This window comes from Danaus plexippus, chromosome Z (assembly GCF_018135715.1).
Source record: "Danaus plexippus chromosome Z, MEX_DaPlex, whole genome shotgun sequence".
In the NCBI taxonomy this organism is placed as follows: domain Eukaryota; kingdom Metazoa; phylum Arthropoda; class Insecta; order Lepidoptera; family Nymphalidae; genus Danaus; species Danaus plexippus.
In genome coordinates, this window is record NC_083559.1 from 15,132,772 (window position 1) to 15,157,261 (window position 24,490).

General features: G+C 37.1%; 1 protein-coding gene across 9 annotated transcripts in view; it reads left to right on the forward strand.

Annotated features, from left to right (window-relative positions):
* Window positions 1-24,490, forward strand: part of LOC116777685 (homeobox protein cut) — an 85,910-nt gene that overhangs the window by 29,474 nt on the left and 31,946 nt on the right. For all 9 annotated transcript variants that reach the window (XM_061526203.1, XM_032671360.2, XM_061526204.1 and 6 more), the window contains one exon: window positions 9,286-9,612. In XM_061526203.1, coding sequence (XP_061382187.1) covers window positions 9,286-9,612 — 327 coding nt within the window. The remainder of the gene's footprint in view (window positions 1-9,285; window positions 9,613-24,490) is intronic.

The following is a 24,490-nucleotide window of genomic DNA, read 5'->3' on the forward strand; positions in this document are numbered from 1 at the left end:
TAATCAATGTAACATTAAACCGATATAAATTAAATCAACCAATTACTTAATTTCACGAACAAAATGCTTTAGTTCGAGAACTCGGTAAAACTTGTAAATGAAAAGGGTATCTTTGATAATAGAGATGTCCACATTGAAGTTGAAAAGTTCACTTTTAGTTTTGAAACGTTTGGATGAGGCAGTTTATTATTTTATAGTAGTAATATTAACACTATAATAATGCTTGTGTTTGTGTTTGTATGGAAACAATGTTTTTAATAATTGAATTTGTACCAAACGGAATTGGAACTTCACTTAAAAGCGTACCGGAGTGTTCATTTAATATATTTCAACTGGAAACGAATGCCGCGTCCGTGTATTCGGAGCTCGGTGTCCACGTCTGTAATTAAGAGGGGCACGAATTAGCAGAAAGACGTGTTTTTCTTCATGCGGGCGGTTTACAGGACACTTTTATTTAATACTGTTTTGTTAAGCAAACGTTTCTTCGTTGGGATTGCAACTGATTGTATTGTTTGCTTTGAGGAAGTGACGTCACCGATGAAGCTTGTATTACGTTGATAGTGGGATGTAGGGAGCGTAGCTTCTTGGCGATCGAAATTATTGACTATGCTGACATGCGAATATCGTCTAACGTCTAGAATGTAGAGTGTACTGTATAGAGTGTAGAGTGTGGTATGGTAATGTGACCGAGGCGTCGTTCTTAGCGGGTCGCGAGGTCCACATTAAAATTGATCAACACATAACGACGTTATCCATATAATGCGGACCCTACTCAGCGGTCACTTCGACAGCGGTTGCCAACCTTTTCCGAATTTTACTCTCACCCCCCCCCCCACCTCCACCGAGAGGCCGTCCTCAAATTTTCAACCCAGTTTTTACGTCAATGTTTTTCTATAGAAGCCACGTAAATGCCGGGGGATATCAAAACATCTCCTAAAGGGGGATTTTTAGGGAAAAGGATTACGACAAGGATGCCTTTTAAAACGTGATGTGGGGTGACTCGTAGTTTGTTTTTGATCGCCAGTTAAATTATTGGAGCGTGATTCGGACAAGTCGATACTGATTCACCTAGCACATTAAAAATATTACAAATTGTCACCCGAACACACACACATGTATTAATTATAATGTACTGCGTATCTTCATATTTATAATTGTAACGTATACACTACACATAACAATGTTTCTCTATCAATTATAGTCCAGTAAATGATATTCTTGTGGGTGATTTTTATACATTACGACCAAACGAGCATTAGATATATCCAACCGTCCGCCCTCTAAGTAACAATTTTTCCGCTTATATTAATTCCTCATATTGACGTACTCCAAATTCGACTCCGGGGGGTGTGAAAGGGTGACCGGTTGTATGCGGGGGGGTACTGGGGTGTGGGGGTGCGGTGACGGGGGGGGGGTGCAGATAACGCGAGAGACATAAAGCGTAGGAGATCGCTAATTCATCATAAGTTAAAGGGTTTTTATGTACGCTCCCTGTTACGATACTCTTTGTGAACGCAAAAAGGTTGACGATGTCTGCTGCGATAGCGTTCGAGGGTTAAAAAAATCGACGGCTCTCAAAGGCTAAACGCGGAGGAGTTATTAATTAACTTTCACCCAACATTACAGCTATTCCACGATATCTTTACACCCTGTATACGAACACGGTCATGTAGAGTGATTCACATTAGATCTAACACAATATATGTATAACCAATAAAAGATCTCTCAAACAATAAATGACATCGGGAATTAAGTAATTAATTGATTTAAAAGGGTACAATGTACGTTAGAAGTTTTCATGAGCGGAGCCAAATTGACTTACCGTGTGTTTAACTCCGGCTAATGAAAGGAAAAAGTTCACATTTTATTCTGCCGTGCATTATAAGATTAGAGGGACATTTAAAAATTTATATCACAATGAACCGCTGGGACGGATAGTTGGATATCCGTGATGATGGATACTGATGGCGAGCATTAAGCCCAGCGCCATTCATCACCGGGGCCATCAGACGACATGTATCGGTTAATTAAATCCAGTTCAAAGAGACTGCCATCGATTTGCAAGTCGTTTCGAGAGCTATTCGATTCTAATTGGGTTCGGATTCTTGAGGCGAGTACTCGACCAGAATAGGTCAAACTTTTTGTTCGTTCCAGGCTCCAGCATCTATTCCTATAGCAGCTGAAATTTCATTCGGACGTTAACATCGCAAATGTAAAATGTACACCAATATATAAACACGGATCTTATAACAGCTGGTAGAGTTTGAAATTCATAATTCGTGAAAGTTCACAGTATTATTTAATTTCGGGAGTATTTATCAAAATCCATCCTCAATTAATTCTATTTCGTTGAAATCCCAAACTTCACTTTTAATCCGATCGATCCCATTAATTCTTCGTCCCAACCCTTTTCTCTTAAAGGAAATACTTATAATTGCATCATAGTATATTGATCTTGTTACGGCGAATTGTGTTCAAAGCAATTTGTTAAGGGCGCGAATTGTTTAACAGAATTCATTATGAAATATTGTCGGACGACAAATTTACTTATGATAACGGAATCGTAGCAAACAAAATCTGAGGACGGGCTGCCATGTGTTCGTTATGTGAAAAAAAATAAAAAAAAAATAAAAAAACTTAATTAATGAATTTAAATCTAAGATGTTATAATTAAAAGGCACACAGAGATCGCAACTCAATTCCGATGCCTATTTGTATCTCATCGGGAGTTTGGAAGTTTGCGTCAAGTTCTGAACTCTGTCTCTTAATATTTGCAGCGTCGACTTTTACTTCGTACCGTTAATTTATAATTACACTTAATTGGTTATCTGTCTTTGGCTTTAACTGGACTGTGAAATCTTTTAATCTCTATATTCCGATCGCAACGGCATTAATTTTACGTCGTCTTGTTTTGGATTTTTTTATACTTGGACGTTGATAGTGATGAGTGGTTGCGACGAAAGGGCGAGTATGTTTTATTGGTGAGCTAGTGGCTTGTGGCTTGTGGCTACTGGCTGTGAATGACACCATTGATGCGCGCGCGCACCTTGGACGGATGCCCGATGAGTATCGCTGCATATGTCTGCATCATTACTTCTATTACCAAAACTGGGACCGCATTATTATAAATTAATTTAACTACATTTAAATACAATATACCGTGCTGTGTAAATCAATGCACACTAACAATCCTTACAGACCCATGATTATACTTAAAGATCGCATTTAAACAATATATAAATCGGCTCATTTAGATGTATATCTGTTCGCACGCATTGTTCAAAGTACCGTTGGGTAGTAGATTCGAATCTAGTTTCAGTCACAGCTACTCGATGTTCCGCCCCGTCTGCCATCTAAACATCATCAGATAAAACGCAGCCGAAAGCGTACAGACCTATACCTAATAGTTCATACAAAACAAACATTGCTTATATCAAACGAAAAGTTAAAACTGCCAATGAAATTGAACCCGCGCTAACAAAGGTCCATCAAAGTTCTGTTAATACTCTTCCTACATCTCCGACACCTAGACGTTTGAACTTTGTCCTTCAATACTTCATAGAATATTCAGCAGAAGCTCCCTCAATTATATTCTGATATCGCAAACGACGATATTTGATATAACATTATAGAAATCACTAACATTACAATCAAATGTGAGTAATTTATTTGGAACAACGTGTATCTTTGATTATCCTTTGCCTTTTTTTTACTTCGTCAAACACGTATACCTATTCCTGGTTGTCTCAATGAATCTGATCGATATCAAAATCAAAGTAATCTCATGACTATGTTTATTATTAATCTATGATCTGTTGGAACAGGTGCGAAGTTGGACGTTAGGTTTTATTGATGCTGGCATCGCTAACTCAATGTTTGCTCGTGAATGCGCCACAGCTACACCAACACAGAATCCACACTCGATAGCTGGGCGGAACTTTTAAAGTACATTAAAGGTTTTTGTCTGACGGCAACATAGTTATTAAGTTTATTGGACACATCAAATCTAATGACACTATTCCTTAAAGTACAGTTCGTGTAATTGGACCAGCCGATCCTCGATTCGGATTCAGCGTCGGACCGCTCGAGGATTACCGAAAACACACGAACATTCAAATGTGTAACGCCGGAATCAGCAATCGGATTATCGTTTTACATGTATAAAAGACGAAAATGCTCGCGTTCTTACCCCTTGCCACCCCGGGGTGGCTAATGGCGGCACCACTCGGATTCATTAGCAAATTAGAAACGGGATGAGTCCAAAGTTAGGAAAATTCAATATCTAATAATGATTAGCTTCGTTCTCATAATACCTGTCTATCGGTGATAGACAAAGCGAACGCCGAATTTGTCAATTGGACTTTGAGATTCGTTGCGAATTATACGGAATTGAATTATTTAGTTTCCGATTTGATTCTGTTTGGATACTGGTTCGGGTTTTGTGTTTGTCATCTCAGGTAGATGGATTCTGAGGGGGGGTTTTGATATTTTAAATTGTATCCATTGTATTTCAGGCAAGATTTATATGAACATTACTATGCGTGTATTATGAACGTGTATGTTTCGTCTTATATATATATACATGTATATCATAAAGAATAATATATAAAAAAAAAGTTATCAGTATCTTTACGGAACATGATTTCCATCACTGAGAAATAATCTTCAAAAAATAAAACTCTTCAAGTAATTCGATGCTGGAGCCAAATTAAAACTGACATTGAGAGATGAAGAGATGCTTCACCGTGCTTGATATCGACGGTGGGGTAACAATGTTATTAACACAAATCCTAATCAAATATTCATAATTACAGTAAGGAAACTAGTATATCGTACTCTGGACCTAGCATACTAAAACACTCGGCTGGGAAGTTTCCAGTAATCTCAAGAACACCTCTGTTATAATACATCATCTCGAAGAAAATATCAATAGCACGACAACCAAAGAAGATTTGTACAAATCTTTTGTTACATTTAATAATAAATCAATATAAATATCAGAGATGGTCAGAGAGGGGACGCCAGACAAAGGAGCCTATAGGTAAATAAACTTGACGGAAAGCAGAGCTCGCAACACACAGACAGAACAGCCAAAACATTTATAGTAAAATAGAGAATACGTGCTCGTATTTGAACAGTTTCAAAATATACAAATCTGTGGAGAGAGCGAAGTTGAGAACAAACAAGAAAAACTAAAACGGGCCCAAAAACGAAAGGAAAACGGAGAAATATTTTTCTTTCGCAATTAATGAAGTACGTTTACATTTTGTTTGTTAGGTTGTTATTGCACACAAAAAAAAACGGAAATTTTTAAAACTCAGTCGCTTCTAAACTTTCCAAAGTTGCAATGTTCACTAGACCAGACATAAACCCGCTAAGCCTTAAACGATTTCAGCTAATACTTTAATAAAAACGTCGGGGATAACAAACAATAAAACGGGACGTTATACAGCAACCCGCGGCCCGAACTTGTGGCATATACTAAACGTATATAACACTTACATATGTAGCTATTGCGTAGCTACGAAAAGCTCCAACTGTCATCCGCAACCGTCAGCACCCGCCATTAGGCCGATTCAAACTTATCGATGCAAAGAAAAACCAAAATTAATTAAGTCTCCTATGTATTGACAGGCCCTTCGGCCTAAAAACACCCCCGGCCAAGGAGACCCGTACTTTATCATATTTATTTCATTTCAATTCCCTACGAATTTAATCCTTTTCCATTAATTAGTGACCGCTCCTCATACAGCCCGACCCTTCGTGAGCGTTAATTTTTCTTCGCGGCATACGCAGGGTTAACAAGTAAGGTTTTTCGACCGAACTGTCTACGTTCCGAGTTTAATACACATATAAAGAGACAAAAGAGTTTATAAAAAAAATTAAAAGAAAAAATATATATTCCATCTAATATATATTTGTATATATATATTGAATTTAATTTAACCTTGTAAAAAAATGATTAGCATATATTTTATTAAAAATTATTGTAACAAGCCAACGGAATCATCGAAGCGTCGCACGAGGAAGCTATTAACGAAATTAATGAAATAAAATTTAAAAAAAACACTATATTTCAAAATATATTATAATAAAAATTAAATATTTGAATAATGTTATAATGTTCAAAATATATATATAACTAGTTAATCCTTTTAAGTGAACAAAAGTTTCACGAACATCCTGTGTTAATATGTTAGCTGGCAGTATACTCCAGAGGAATTTAAAATACCGCTGGATTTAATGTAGGTAAATAACCTGAAAAAACGGGATAAAAAATATATATATATATATATGACCCAAAAAAAAACTCGATACACGGCTAAGTTATCTCTGTGAGAGAAATATCCTATGATTTAAATCAACCGTAACTATCGTAAAAAAACTCTGTCGGAACACTCCTGTTAATATTAACTGCCTACTAATACATAGTACATACATTTATTTGCGATTTTATCAAAACGGGAATGTCATAAACAGCTTAACTCTCACTACTCGGAGCAACATGGTACATACATCAGAACAAATGAGGAAATTTTCACAAATATGTGATCTGAATTCTTGAATGTTGTAACCAGAGTATTGGCTATGGTTATATTATATTCAGATGCATTGAAACATTAACGAAAAGCGCCGCTATTGTAACACACCCCGTGAGATTCGTCTAATACATTGCTCAAAGAGTTGGCATCGATGGTACAGATAGATAAGTTCCTTTGTTAAAATCACGCTGAGCGAATCAGTGAACATTTAATTGCTACTTACAGAGCACTTTTTGATGGTCAATTCTGTATCTAATAAACTCAAATTACACCTTGAGAACGTTTTCGTCAAAATATTTCCATTGCATTAGTATCGGATTTTGATACAAACCTCGTTCACTTTGATAATGTTAGCAGTTAGGGGGGCGTTCGGACGACGTAAGTTTGAAACGTCGAAAACCGTATCTGTGTTTGTATATAAATTTATAAAATTAATTGTTTGTCACAACAGTTCCGAAATTCGCAAACTTTGATTAAGCTATCCCAAATTTATTAAACGGTCTTATTGATGAATACCGAAGGAGGTCAGATATTAACAGAGCCGCTGAGGTATAGGCGGTTGTATTGTCGTTTGAGGCTTTGTCACCAGTAATACGCTACGATTATTTGTTCTGAGCCATAAACAATCGACAAACGCCAACTGAATTATATCAAATATAATGACTATGGAGAATGATCATTATAATTATAATATAATAACAAAAATATGTAAGTAACAAACTATTGTTCGGTTTAAGAGAAAAATAAATCAATGTCCAATTACCATCCACATGGACTTTCGTCTGTGAATTTTTCTCACATTAAAGTATTTGGGTGACGCTCGTGGTTATAGTAATTGTGGAAAAGAATCTCTTCTAATATTTGAATTTACGGTTATTTTTAAATATTCAAAATTATTTTTATTATATTTAGCGTCGGCGTTCTCACAATTAAAACTACTTCTGGATCGTCTAATGGCAGCCAAACGTACGTTAATTTTTTTTCTTCTGTTTTATAAGAACGACCGCTATGATTGCATTGCTTTCAAACAATTTCTACTTTCTAGTTGTAAACATGATTATTCGGTTCAAATTGAAACGGTTTTATATAATTAGATTAGAACGTGTGTATAAATTAACAATTCGGATATCATCTTTATATTGTTTCACCTTTATTGCCGGATTTCTCTGTTACCTAACGTCATATATACTTTTAATTAGACACTTAGTTATGATTCAATTAAATGCAAATATGCTTTGATACAGCTGATATGATAATTATGTCTTATTAAAACTTCAATAGTATTAATCATAATTACGCATGCGTAACGATTTAAAACTTAAATGATTTTTAAGTAACACCACGTTGTGATCCCATGGAGTGAGTCCGATATCCTGAGTGTGAAGTCATTCGTCCACATATAGGATGATTTCAAATATGACGGTTTATATAATGCAATATTTCCAAGTATTTCTTGAATGTCCATCAATCCCACTGGTTCCAGTAACGTAGGCAGAAAGTATTGTCGCTTACGTAACTGAAACAATTGAGTGTGATTGATCACTCCTGTTATCTGAATCATCCTGTATATGACTTAAACACGTACGAAATGATCTGACCGTTTTTTCTATTTGGACATTTGCGGATGAACATGTTGAGGTCCATCACAACAGTGCGTTTGCTATGGACACGGAAAGTCTTTATAGAAAAGAAGTAGAATAAAAAGTCGTCAGTGCCGATGGTGTGGCAGAAGTCAATGGTGCGAGCGTTGTAACGAAACAGATGTATCGAGTGATAAGATTTTAACTGTGCTACGTACATGCGCTATTAATCCAATAATCTTTGATTTCATCGCTAATGCACGTGAAATTTGCGTGGACGCAAGCGGGCTTTACACTAACAGAGTCCCATTAAAGCTGTGACGGAGCTATGTGAATTCAAATTAAAACATTTTCGTTTGTAATACGATTACTAATACATATGACGTAACTTATTCAGCATACACAACATCATTTGGAGATACATTAAAAGTAAAAAGTGCTGATTTAAAAAAAGTAATATTTTTTTTCTCTTGAATGCCACCAATCTGGCAGCAGCCTAAGACTGTAAGTGTGATGTTATCAGACGCGTCACGCGTATACACAGCGTGCATTTCGAATATTCCATCATTTGCTTTAATTGCTCAGAGCTCTTTATTGTGATCATCGATTTCACCTGCTTTTTGTTTTATTGCTATCGTTGGCTATTTACGCAATTTATTATGCGAAAACTAATTGCAAAATATCATGAGAGGCACGCGTTTTGATCTCCCTCGCTGTTACGGACACACGTTCGATTTTTATTCGTATTTATTATTTATTTATTTAGTCCGTCGTGAACATCATCAATGTACTCAATAAGCCAATAGCCATTGTTTATGAAACAATGCATGCTAATGCAGTTTTCAGACAAAACCTGAACGGTCGAGTAGTGAATAAAAAAGCAATTTTTTTTTGTACCGGCCAATAATCAGCACGCATCCGTTTTAATGAGATCCAGAGATTACCAAATGAACAGCGGTGAATGGTACAGGAAACACCACAAAGGCACCACGTCACCGACCACAAGAACAAACAAACTATGGGAACAGATTATTAATTAGATTAAAACACATAAAAAACAAATCAATGTTTTATCGCCATATAATTTTGTAAACACTAAATAAGCTTTCAAACATTACAAAAACAATTACGTCTATATAAAAAACTATATCTGTTTGTTGCAGCGAGCTACTTTGGCTGAGAAAGAAGTGACGACGTTGAAGGAGCAGCTCGCCACAACGAGCCCGACCTCACTCCAAGCCACGGTCCCGAAAACTAATGGCTCTCACTTAGAGCCGTCCAGGGAACAGGCAACGGAAACAAGAATACCCGAGCGATTCAGTCCCGACATCAAAGAAGAGAAGAGAATCTTGGCAGATATTGATGAAGATATAGAACAGAAGATCGAGATGGCGGCCACAGCTAGGAGTAATAGCAACTCGTCCAGAAGCAGCCCCGTCGTCACCCAGGCCGGCAACCTTGAGAACGAACTGGCTGCCAAAGAGAAAGAGGTAAACACATCACTAGCAATGAAAAATCTTTAACACTCTATTAAACTCTCATGTCTCATTATAACTACTTATCTAATGACACACCAATAAAGATGACGATAACAAAATATAACTCCCGTATAGGATAGGATGAGATGTGTATATGAGGTCAGCCGGTTAAATGGCTAGAAAATTACAGTTAAAGGATGCAATAGCCTTGCGGTTAACTGGCTGCGCCCGCGCAACCCATCTCATATCGAATGTAACGTACGATCAATAAATCAATTACATGCGCGGGGGCATCGTTGAATTGGGTTTGACAGTTCGCTCGATCTAGGGATGGCCTCCCATCAATGATTTACGATAAATCGTCATATAACTATATTTTCTTCGGACTCCGTATGAATACGACTATGGCAGTTTTATAAATCGATCCCACACATTTATCATAAACTAACTGCATATTGTTGTTTCGTTGTTCTGGCGTGGATTCCTTGAAAGTCGTAACGGTAGCATAATTCGACATTTATTATCATAACATCTCTTTATTCCCCCCATTCAACCTTATCGATAACGTCCAATAATACATCACTACAGTGGAACAGGATACGTTCAATGGAATGATTGATCGGCACCGAACGTCGGTAATCCTTGCACTAAATAAATATCAGCTTGTACTTTGTAGTAAACACAGACGCTTTATTGTGGCTCAATTAATACGAAACGTTTGCCACTCAGTTAATCATTTATATTCAGAATTGGAATTAGTGTTGGCAGTTATCGATAAATTGAATGTTTAAAACGCTGTGTTAGATTAATTGTCGTAACTCCACCGATACATCTTTAGCATTCACAATTCCATGTCGGCCTATTGATCAGACTCTATAAATAAACGGCGGCGGTCGGTGGTGTAATTTATTAAATTTTCTTATTAGGATCAATTGTGGCTCATCGATATTGGTGCAATCAATCAATATTATCTCATCTCGGTGTAAAGTGATACAGCATTAAAATCAATTTATCTATTTATTTGGCGTCCGAGACCGCCTACAGGAATGTCGGTTGATTCAACTGGATCTGCTGTATCCTGGCTGTCTTTATTGGTATTAATTTCATCTGTTCACATTTATTTTACAGTCTAATAAAAATCATTATCGAGTCTGAGTCTCGGTCTGTATCTGTGATGCACATAGTAACATATCCATTAAACATTTGTGATTAACAGCATCTTCAATTACTCATTCGTTAACTAGTACGCAAATGTTAAAAAGAGCTTCAGAATAGTCGAAAAGGAATATGTGAAGTGAAGTCCACTGAATGAACACTCTCAAACTGACTCTTCCTTTCAGCGGTCGTCATTACTGCATTCAATCGCCAAAATCTGCGTTGTAGTGAATTGGAGCCTTTATTTGTTAACCATTCATTGGGCTATTAAAAAAAAAAAGATGCAAACAGAATTCGTAATGTGAATGAAAAATCTTTACACAAAATCAGTTTAGGCTTCAATGTGAACGAAATTCTTTTGAGAAAATTGCTTTAGTGCACAAACACCGGCCATAGTGAATGTTTGAAATCCAGCAATTCAATTTCCATTGAAACCCGAATGCATCCGAGGGACAAGCGTTTTTTAAACACAGTCTATTTGTCCACATAAATTCCATTCGCTTCTGATGCAAGTAAACATTTCCTACCGATATTATAGCACGTCAACATCGACAAATGTTTAATTAGGACTTTGTACCGATTCAGAAATTTGATTTTGCTCCCTTTCTGAAACGAGTTGTCTTAACTTTTTATAAACCCTATCGAAGTGACAAAGTTTCCCTGTGATATTTTTTCCGTTTCCTTTTACCAGATCTCACTCAATTTTAATTAAGTTGGCATAGAAGGGTTGAAATGTTATTTCTTTTTGATGACAACCGATAAACGATTCAGTTCTAAAACAACTTTTTTTGATTATGTTCTCGCCGCAATGCTTTTGATTTGATCCAAACACTTTTTTCCTATTAGCGGCCGATTATTTTTTATTATTTAGTGATGTGTGCGAATTTCTGTTGCGACGAATGATTATCATGTGTAACAGATATCGCATCTGTCTGATGCAAGTTAATTTGAAGCGCAGGTCATTACCCTATTTTAAAATTTGTGCACATAGATGGCGTTACACTCGATCCCCAACTGTAAATTCTTAATGTCATTCTAACACGGGACATGAAAGAGTGATGACGCTATTTTTGTGTACCAAAAGGAAAACACTCGAAATTAGTTTATGACGACTGTCTGTCGTTCGATTTATTTTAATTTTGTTATTTTTGGTCGCACACGCATTTCTCTTATTTGGTTTCGGGCGTCGTAAACTCACCGTCGCGTCGCTTCGACTTGGGATATCATTTTGATATTTAGCATGATTTACTTGTTTTATCATTACTGACACACGAATGCGACGCGTATGCATAGACGATTATTATAGAGAAAAAAACGTCACAACGTGGCCTCTTCTGTATAGAACTGTGACATTCTAACGTGGGAGTCGTCTGTTTTGTCGTAATGAAGAAATGAATCAGAGAGATTCGACAGCAATTTACAATTCCCTGATTGCCTTTGACCTCCTAAACGTCAAACTAGACAAACGATCATTTAATCGCAGTCAATCAAAGAGAAAGCAACGGATTCGTAACGTCGACAAGAGAAGCAATCAGACGTCCCATCAAACACAACCTATCATCTCTGAAATCGCCACGCACGATAATTTAATAACAAAAAACTAAAACGAACTCGCGTACGAAACCGAACCCTCTTCCCTGGAACATAAGGCTGATGATAACCGCCGGTGCCATAATTACAGACGAAACATGCGAGCGTACATGAAAGCAAATGTCAAAGTCAGATATTTATTTCCAAGTATTGAATACTGGGGTCGGTTTCTCGGAAGATGCGAAGTAAACATCATCATGTCGATGATGAAAGCGATGTGATTCTTTGTACTCGATGCTGATTAGTCTAATTTTAAAGCACGAAAAAAAAAACCTCTGTAATTTAGCCCTACCGTGACAGCGTAGCGTGATGCGTGTAAGGTAAATTGACTCTTTCTCTATAAGTATACAAGTAGGTATAGGAATTCGATAATGGTGCGGGAGACTCTGTTTAAATCTTTTTTATCCGTCAAACTAGAATTTTCTAAACGACTGTGAATACGTCAGTCGAGACTCACGTGCGGTGATGAGTAACAGAGACTGTAATAATATTATCATACACGAGATAAATAACATGGCTATACGTATCGCAGTATTAAAGAGGAAACATTCATCCAATGTTATGATATGGAAGCTCCTTAATAATCTTATAATTAACTGAAACGAACACAACACAACACAACACAACCGAAGCCGGTCTATACATAGAAGAGCGTCGATATTCAGAAGCCAAGTCGATAGATTCATAGCAGCCGACATCAAAGGCTGGACATTAATCATAAGTCGCATCAATCGCCGCTGGGACGGTCTGTTTTTATTGTAAATCAGTATTAAAAAGTGACAGCGCCTGCGCATGAATCAAACGGGCGCCTCCAGACGTCAACGTATGCGATAAATTCGTAAAACGTAAACAAAAAACTTGTGACCCGTTTAGACCACCGCGCCGTGGCGCACCTGTTGGATCTATTATGAGTCGTGCATTAGTGGGACGGCCGGCCGGGCCGCAGCCCCTGCCTCATCTCGACGGAACCCGCCCGCGACCTTCCGCTCTGCCAAACGATTTTTCAGTCGTACATCAATTGCGGCGATGCGTCCACTGAATCATCATTATCCGGCTGATCGTGATGATACCAGATCAAACAGAGGCCATCGCCTGTAAATCGTCCGCGGAGTTTCTTTTCGACTCGCCAAATATAAGTGCGCCTCTACGCCGGGCGTCTAATAAACATTACTTCCTACGAACTGGAACTTCGGCTCGAAGTGATATTTATGCGTGATGTAGTGTAACATACGTCTGGCTTCCATCTTTTACGATCGTCAACAGTTACATATTTAATGTGCGATGTTTATCAACATTGCTTTCTTATGCAGGTTTTAGTGGGGCAATAAATTATTTATCTTCAAAGACTTGCTTATTTTCGAACTTTTGTTTCTCTTACAGTGTAATTCTCGGTTTTACAGCTGACGTCACTCGCTTTATTGAGTTAGCCATGTGAAGTCAACATATTAGGAAACCTGTCCAAAGACCGGGCCGCATCATTTCTTAGATTCGGGCGTAGAGGAGCGCAGCGTGATCCAGTTTTAATACGCCGGTACTGATAACGCATCCCGATAAGGGTTTCGTCGAAGATGTGATGCCAGTGGCTCGATGATATCATGTTATCTTTTAGTCACTATTATTTGATGTTTACATAACTGTGACAATTAAAAGAAATCTTGATAAAGTACACACGCGTTATTTCTTAACCGAGTGAATTCCTCTCAGATGCGTGTCTATATTATCAGTGTTATTTTCGACATATCTCACATATATATGTATTTTTTTTTTTAATTTTCATTGTCATATTCTGCGTGTCGTAGTGTTCTTGGTCGGAACAACGCACATCTGTTACTATTATATTTTCGTATGACGCTTCTAAAATATATTGGGAGTGAACCTCGGATATTATATTACATCGATAAATATTTTATGCGTTTGAATTCTGAGTTAGGAGTCACGTTGTTAATCCTATGTCATATAATACTGTTATAACTTTAAAATTATTGTAGTAGAGTATAAAAAATGTTATCGAATATTAGTAGAGAGCAATGAAACATGAAACGGGCCGAGTTTGGCGACGGTCCAACACACGAAGGAAAAAAAACCTTTGACAGATATCGAAAGTAACGACACTAGTACATATGCAATCTGTAAAGAACCAAAGAACCGAAAGCCCCCAGCAACAATCAGCCATGGCAATCGATACATTAATTACTCCTTAATTAAACGCATCAACGCCTCTCTCTTAGAACCGACGAGGCCATTTATTGTAAGAGCTAATTAATATTGATAGCCTAATTCTAATAGAAGCTCAGATTCATTAAACGTCCATACATAAAACATCGCAGATCAAACATCGTGAGGAGGCTACACGAGACGGGGCCAGGAGATCAGGGGACGTGTACGACAGAACAATAAAAGTTCAATACATCGAGTTCAATTCGATAATGTAGAAAGATTAAGGAACTGTTGGAGTCGTACGAGAGCGGGGCCGGAGGAATAAGCGCCGATCGAAATAACAATCACTTCAAATATTACACCTCTTATTAGAATACGTACTTCACACGATAATGACGCTTGATGTATTCCAACGAATTAACCGAAACACTTTCTTCGATCCGTTCCAATAAGAACTAATTTCCGATGACGTGAGTGTGTCTAATGCGTTCATCGTTTTAATGCATATTGAACTCGATAGTTGTGTGAGTAAGGTTCAGTTTCGATCGCTCGTACACGACGCACGCTGTCGTATGTCGTGGAGCGTTAGTTGGGAGCAAGCAACACGTGTACAGAATATGTCAATTCATTATAAAGTTCGTGTAGCGTGGAAGATGATTTGTGACATATTATAGGTATAATGACCTATCTGTTTCTATATTCCATTAAAGGGTTCTTGTGTGATCTAAACTGTTCTGGATAATTGACAATTTTATTCAGACACAGCATCACAGTGGCATCTTTGATTGATTTCTGCTTATCTAATCATTTCTCGCGGGCCGTTGTGTGAAGCGGATTCGTGGTCTATCTTTAATGTTCCGTGTCAAAACGGAGACCCTATAGGAGATCATTGTGTAATATAAACGTGCCTACCCACCGTCTGCTATTTGAATATCTCGTTTTACAAAACCTCCGGAAGCTCTATAAAACCAAATTGGCTCTGTCTGAAACAAGTGCGTCCATTATACTTATTGAAATTAATGCAAAAATCAATCAAATCAAACATTCTGGCCCCCAAAATGAATGGAACATTTTTCTTCTCACCCTCGAAACCCTGAGACAATGGGGATGGTTATTAATATTCCGATATAAAAAACAACGTTCCTAAACAATAGGTGCTGTTAATTTACTCATTAAGGATTCATGGGGAGTCCTGTCGCTTCTGAACGTTCCGTTTCTGGGATACTGTTGCGAATTTCGTTATAATGGAAGCCTTTGATAAAATTTTATGCCACCGGTACGGAACATATTAAATTATCATCATTTATTATTATTTACTTGTTTTAAACGTCTAGATTTCAAGTCTTAGAGAATGTACATAACGACAGTTCAGCATACAGTACAGAGAAATAAAGATTCAATGTAGAAATAAAAGGACATTGAGATGTGTTCGCTGGATGGAAAGTCAAACTCTTGTTCGTTTCAGATTTCCCCTGAGAGTGCCTGAAGCCATACTCTATAAAGCTAGAACGGCTATGATTGATACAACGCTAGATTATATCGACTTGAATTAATATATACAATATTAAAATACGGAACTAGATTTAGATAGGATCGAGTGAAACATCAGCTGCCGGTTAAATATATCATAAATAAGTACGGCACAGTTGGAGAACAAAAAAAACCGATAATTTCAATAGTTTGCATAACAAAAACCGTAACCACGTGTCGTAGGGACGGAACTGGTTCCGACCGGTTACATATGTGACATTATTCAATCGAAACTCATAAAGTTCATTAAATATAGACAGGAATATGATTATTAAATCGCATAGCTATAAGGTCCGGATTCATGTAGCGTTATAATGACGGATGGCTCGGGTGGGACGCCGTCCATCGATGGACAATAAGAATCCGAATGTCCAGCTGCCTTAATCGGAGCAAATCTATTGATACGGGGTTTTGATGGGGACTCGAATCAGTTGTAGCTGATATTTTTATGGCATCGTTGCGTTGGTAATAATAATGAGTCCGCGTCGGTCCGCAGTGACAGAGATTATGAAGTGCGTCGAATCTAGTTTTTTATCGACGACAAATGTATGAAGCGGTTTCGATACGCGGCGGTGGTTGATCGACGTCCTAGTAATCGGTAATGACTGACTGAACCCGCCACCAGACCCGCACGCCGAGACACCATACATAAATAATTCAATTAAACAGCTCCCGAAACAAAGGCGACAAAAGAAACCTCCTCGCGAATACATTATACGTATTATTTGTTTTTTCGTCACAGCCGCGGCTACGTCGTTGAAGATATCGTTAATATTAATATTTTGACACGGAAACGGAGCGTGTTTTGATATTCGTTTTATACAACCCTTTGTTATTATAATTCGTGTCGATAACTTTGGAGTGGCACACTCTGCTTTCGAGAGATTTACGGTTGCAGCACGGGTCGTTGGTTCTGCTTTACTGCAACGCCCTCGAGCTCCGCACTAGACGGACAGGGATCGTATCCGGAGACGGCGTGCATGGCACATATGGCTCCGAGATCCATTTGTCCCGTGTTGCATCATTCACGACATGAACCCACCACAACGGTCATAAGATCCGAACCGATCCTTACCTACCTATTAGCAAAGTTGCGTCATAGTGGTACTATTGTATTGACGTAAGTTTTTTTCTTAAACACCGTCAAAAGATCAATTGATCCGATAACATCGATAGGAAAAATGTCAACGGCCCGCCTTATCGACCCCGGGTCATATTCGAAACGAGTTTTAATTCAGATAATTTGTATAATTTATTTAGGAACATGTTCCCAAACATCGCTCATTAATACACTAACTAACAATAACATTATATTTTATTCAGAGTTCATATTATTTTTGCAACACATTCCGCTGGGGGCGCTAAGCTATTCTATTTAATGAAAATTTTAATACATTGAGATCGCACAGAACAAAATTGAGTCAGTTATAGAAAAACACATATAATATACTCAAAATCAGGTGAAGAATTTTAATAGTAATCGCTATATATGGTTAAGATCACATCTGTGAGATGCGAGAACATTCGGACGAAAGTTTTTATATTCATATAAATTTTATAATAAAGTTTGAGAAGCAACAAAAACAAATCGATCAATACACGTGTAAGTATCCGCTTCAGTATTAACGGAGATAACGCTACAAAAACACACATTCATCATATACGAGGCGATCATTACACTTCCTGTACGTACATCGCGTGTTTTAGAGGTAAGATACACAGACACCACAATTATAAAGCCCTCCGAGTGAAAGTTAGCTGTCCGTACATTTTATTTGTGTTAGTTATTTACAATATATTTTATGGTAACAATATGTAAACGGTCTCTTGGAACTTGGAAGTTATCTAATGTTCTGTTCGAATGTAAACATGTATTTGAATTCCGTACGTACACAATAGCTGCACTTACCCCAAAACAAAACATTAATACAGCATCCGTTTAGACGACATTAGGCAATTTACCTAATGTCCCTGCTATTGTCGGCGATCGATTCTGAACCCTCGCACCCATCGTTACGATTGCTTATCAATTCGAAGCCACCGACACCAAAATACGACACGTTTCTAACGTCTCAAGTGCGAATAACGGCAACCTTGAAGAAGCTTTAAAACAATGCGATTAAAGATAAGAATCCTCTGATGGATTATCTTTTTTGGTACCTTAACGTAACTTTGTACACGGATAGTTCCCGAAGGATAGCACTATCTAACGGTTTGTCGTTAAATTAATGCTACAATTTATGACAGTCGGAATTAGTAGTACGGATCTGCTTTTATTGATAGATGTCTTACGATACAAAGTTATCAGTGAGCGATGTCATTGTTATACAACTCCCAAACTCAGAACGGTCCAACTTAAAAACAGTTTTGTTTACGCGATTGTCACAAAAGTTGGGGCAGATTTTTGTGGATGCTTCCAATCGTTTGTCGAGCACAAACAGGTCCGTCCTCCGATAATGAAGGGGACTAATACCTTCAATTATTTATTTAAGACTTTTGTCACCTGAGGCTGCGGACAAAAAAGCTGCAAAATTAATTATAACGCGACATCATTTCTGTCGTTTCATACCTTATGAGGATGGCTTTTGTGTCGAAATTACATTGACTCCGGATCGGTCAGCGATCACGGTTTTTACCATTTTAGTGGAAAAACACAGAATTTCTTTTGTGTACTTCGATTTGATTATTTGACTTCCAGCTTTGGCTCGTTACCGATTTTTCTTTGTGGTACAAAAAGAAATTAAATTCGTAACGGCTATACGAAATATAAAAATTGCAATTAATTAAATAACATTATTATATATATATAATGTCTGTTCACGAGTGTTTCTGTACGTGGTTTGTTAAAAGTTAACACAAACGGAATACCAAACGCTCCCAATCAGGGTAGTACAAAGTTATAAAGCAAGCGATCACGGTTCGGGACTGGCTGCGGAGGCGAACCGATACAATTAAAGAGGAAAACAAGGACTTTAAGTACTAATGCTAAGACGAATGTTGCGGAAAATCGAACCCCCGACCCCCCTACCCTCGAGCCCCGACCCCCCACCACCTCGTCCCGACGTCTGATTTACGACACACCCGCGGGGAGGTTTTTTAATTTTAATCATTGTTTTATTAATAAAATCCTTTGAAATATGCTCCACGCATATTTTGTGTCTGAATTATTTCCGATTGGCGTGCGATAAATTTTTATATGTATATTTTTCAGTCTAAGAACTCCGACGCCTTGAACACGGTGTAGAAATAGTGCTTGAGCATATTTTATTACATTTCGTTGTATTCTGTACGTTTTATTGATTATAACAACCCCGTGGTCCTCTGGCTTCTGTTATATTTGACTATCCATTGGATCCTTCATCCGGTGGAATAATACAATTAATTCTCATACTGGGACTTATAAATTTCTTAGCACAACCCTTATTAGAGACCCTCCGATGTGAAGCGAGCGCTTTGTAACTGTCAGATGAATGATACTCAATTGGACATGTATCTAAAGATGCAGCATACAGTTTGTATTGTTATCGCGCTGTCATAAGGTTTGATAAAATTAATTGGATTAATAAACCGACAAAAATAAAGCAAATTTATGACTAAAACCATTCATTAAACTTCATTATTAGAGATTTAAAAAGTTTATTTATAAAAGCTCTAAAGAAAAGTATTTATAAGTAACAATGTCTCGTTCCCTTGACGCCGAGTTTTGTTTCGACTTTAACTTACGAACTCTTTCGGACTAAACCAAATGTCACAATCTGATTCAGTGGAATCGGCGGGAAGTTGTTGCGTTAAAAATAAACCGTATCTTACGTGTTATTATGTAAACAAATAAAGTTGTACTAAGCGTGTGACATGGACTCCTCTATGTTTGTAGGTGAGGGCAGTAACTGTGAAGGTCAATTCCGATCGGCCGGTTTATTCGATAATTCGTGTCACCCTCTTCACAGATGGTTAAATGTTTTAAATATGGCCACCCTGTGACGTCACCCATCTAGAAGTGAGCGTCGTTAGAATTGTCTCGACTCGGTTACGTACATGTATATTTTTATTTATTTTCAGGTAACCGATACATAGCGATGTCCTCGTGAATCATCGTTTAGGGTAACGTTGGAACACGTCTAACAAACTTCGGTCATTTCATTACGGACTTAAGTATTTTTAATCGAATCTAAAGAGAGAACAATTGACATAAACACTCAGCTACTTAATGGTACCGATTTGTCAATAGCTCGATTGTCCAAAGTACCACATTAATACTGATAAATAATCTTTAAAAGCTTGCCTTCAAACCGACTATTAAAAGGCTCCATTTTTAATTCCGGTATCGACTGTCAGATAACGTATTGAGTACAATCGTAATCCTTAAAGCACCTAACTCTTTTACATCAATCATCACATTCGAATCGTTCCTTTTTATATTTCTATCTCCGTCACAGCGATTTCGTTTTCCGAACGATAAACTGTCAATAAAAGAAAACGTCAAGTCCGCCATTTGCATATTCGAGCCGTTAAAAAATACACTATCACAGATTAATAACCCGTTGAGGAGAGCATTCTGAGTTTAATGCGTCACGGTGTAAGTTTAGCGAGGATTTATCGATTTCGCATTATTTTGTACTGTCATTAATAATTTTAATTAATAGCGTGGGGCGTGTTTATAGAGCTGGCTATTGTCAGTGCATGTTGCTGGATGATTTATGTTGAACCTCCAACGTGACTTACTTTATCTTACGACGCCTCATTGATTTCTGATGAGGTATCACGCTCGCATATAACATTACATTCACATAACGAATTGTTGTATGATATAATAATAAAAATTTTAAGGTCCGACTTAAAACTAATATTTGCTAACACAACCCATATTCGAGTGATTAATTACTCGCATTTATTAATAATATTTCAGCTCGCGAGGGGGTAAAGGGTTAGTTTATGCGTGTCATTAATATTTATTTTTTTTAATACAGCTCTTAGACGGTATTATTATTATTTTTAATAAATATTTATAGCAATCGCATAAATTAATATCTCGTCACATAAACATACATACATGTTCTATAACATTTTTAGTGATATAAACACCTACAGCGAACGATATTGTGAATGATATCGCGAGTAATAATTCAGTCTCTATAGACTTATGATAACGATCACTAATTGCATCGCCGAAATCCGAGACGGCAAACTAAAATTTTGAGTGTGAAAACTACAGACAATTCCGTGTCAAATACAACGTGGCGAGGTCACGCGAATCGAAAAACTGTTTTCCAACAACTAACACGATGCCGCTCACCGACACTGGCAACACAGCAACACAAGAAACACAGTGTCAATTGTGAGCAATGGTTATCGCCGCCATTTTGTATCAAAATAATCGCCTGACATTCAACAATAAAAATAATAAGTCGCCTGCGATTGTTTATTAGTATCGATGAAGCGGACGTTCTATTCGGACACGTAATATAATATCCGAACTTCTCATTGTAATTAGTTCGATCGTGATAATGTTACTGTTCTATAGAACTGGGTTTTTTCCTCTATCAGTTAAGAAAGTAATCGATGTCCGGCCGAGTTATATACATTTGATTTTATCAGTGGCACCCTTTGCAATATTTTAAGCAACCCTTCACGATCGCACCCTTAGCCGAGATCAATCGATGCCTGTCCACCCTCTATTATTTACCGATTTCTGTCTTACATACCGTGCAATTAGTACGAGTGCGTCATATTCGGAGACAAAAGCTCACGTCGAATAAACACTCGAGAAAATTTGAATCTTAACTAAAGAAAAATACATCATAGATTAATAATACTTCCAAGACTTCTTAGACGAGGTCTTAAGAAATTTGACAATTTGATTGTACATTAAATGTTTTTATGTTTATATATATATATATATATGTACTTACATATATACTCTAGGTACATAATGATAGTATTATACATAAAAGTTATGTGTATTTAAAACGTTGACCCCCTTGAAAGGGCTACATTGTATAGGTATGATACAAAGATTCGTTTCAATAGGGTTCGATCATGATTTTTGAACCCCCATCTCAAAATTTGGTCCCCAGAGCTTAAACCCTTACATACAAGAATGCACATTGCATTTGAATTATATATTAGTTAAACTACCCTCGGGGGTAGCTAATTAAAATATATTATGTAATAAAAACGCTGTTTATAGAACAGGTCACAGCGTAACCAGCATCCACACGGGTTCCAGATGCATGTTATAATTTAAGATAATTAGTGAAACAGCAGAGAAACAAATATTATGTTACAAGACCGACATAAAAACGACTGTTGGTATAGACAAAGTAAAGGATTCGGTTTTTAACCAAAAAAGTAAAAAAAAAAACAAAAACATTGTGGCACGCAATACCTCAAACGAATCGAATATATACAGTCATAATCACGCAGTCCGTCTAATACCCTTTTGTATAGAATTAACCCTTTAGTACAAGGTGAACAACCGGGGTAAAAAGGACCCTTCTTAAAACACGCTTGAGTTACAACATTTTAGCGATTTCTTTGAATTAAATCTCAATCCTGAAAGGAAACGGCGACAAATTTACTCCTGATCCGTATGGATAATGTTATTATATCTACGATCGTAACATTTGTATAAAAATAATAACCGACGTTTAAATTAAGTGCTGTTTATATGAAGTGAAAATAATTAAAAAAAATAAGTAAGACATGACAGTGACATCTGTCAAACCATAGACAGCTTCTCGCCGCCCCCCTCGCCGAACCCTTACCCCCCTGACCCCCTCACAGTTGGCCCTGAGGCGTTGCGAGCTATCCAATATTCATATCTATATTTTTTATATTCCTTCATTAATACTTGGATCAAAGCCAAATTACCTCGACGCGTATCTCTGTTGGTTCTAGCGTGATTTTATTAAATATTTCAAAAATATTATTTTATCTATATTTTACGTGGTTTATGTTTTAAAGTGGATAGTGCGTCATCCACGTATTTAATAACATAATAGTAGCGAATAGTAAAAATAATTTAAGTCACAATTATAATAAACGAATTCATCTTAGTTCATATCAAGCGAAACATGTACCTTATTATTTGAACCGAACGTGTCTCAAAGTCCACGAACTCTAGTTTTAAGTTAGTATTATTTTTCTTTTCAATCATCTGTCACTTTGACAATCTATTAATGATGGCCGCCGTCTCCGGAGCCGTCTATGGCTAGGTCGTTGCCAATTCGATTCCACTCCGCGTCAATCAAAACAAAATAGATGTACAAATGAAATTTTGTTTGTCACCTCGTTTCTTAATTTCTTGCCGTGACAGTTGGCTTTGTATCGCACTCGAAAAATAATACAGAATTCATTAAAACACCCCACATTACACGGGACAAATGAATTTAATTAGAACAAAATATCTAATTACATACAATTCCCGAAAACGCTTCACGTCAGACCTTGATATATCCACCGATAGTTTACGGTTACGAAATTAATGGAATATAAAATTTCATTCATCATATATTATCATAGGATTACAATTACCACGCTATATACATACGCACAATGTACATAACGAAGGTATGTATTTATATGTGTTATGAATATTTTTAAATGAGACACTGGTGGTGATGTCTCACAGCCGAGAGTAAATTAATTCGGAAGTTAACAAAACAAAAAATAAATGGTTCACGTTGAAAACAATAAGACGTGTATTTTATGAAAGGAAACCTCACATCCTCGGAATATCACTCATTAATTATTCTGTGCCATCAAGCGTGGAATCACTCGTATTTATAATAAGTACAAATAATAGAATATTGAGGTATGCTCTCCGGCATGAATTTATTTATTAGCTCGTAGCTCAATTATAAAATAAAACATAAATATATTTCCTATGATCTGTAATAGTCGACCTTATCGAGCCCCGTAACTTTTAACGACACTCATGCATATTTATAAAGTAAACGTGTATATTATTTGCGCCTGTGTGGGTGGGCCTTAATAACAGATATTCAATCAAAATCAACCCTTTCCCGCTCCGATATCTTTTGGCTGATGCGTCTCCCCTTGTGCGTTTTGTTTTGTAGCCGATGTTATGTACATTATATCATATTCGAGAGGTTTCTTTGTAATAAAACTCTTCATTCCGTATTAATTCTGCTCCCACAAAAAAAAAATGTACTACAATAATTTCCTGAGTCGCTAAATACAAAACAACCGCGTATTACTGGTGACAGGACAAACTGTTATTACGATTGAAAAGGAGCCGATCTTAGATTAACGTCAGTGGGGGATACAGTTCATTTGCATATGAAAAAAATATATATACATACTATTGTTAAGAAGCCATGAACGCGAAAAATATGTCGTTTAGAATTGAACCACATTCCCTTAACGAAACAGACGTCGTTTTAATCTACGGCCAATGAATCTAGATCTATACATCCAATCTATAGAAATCTATGTA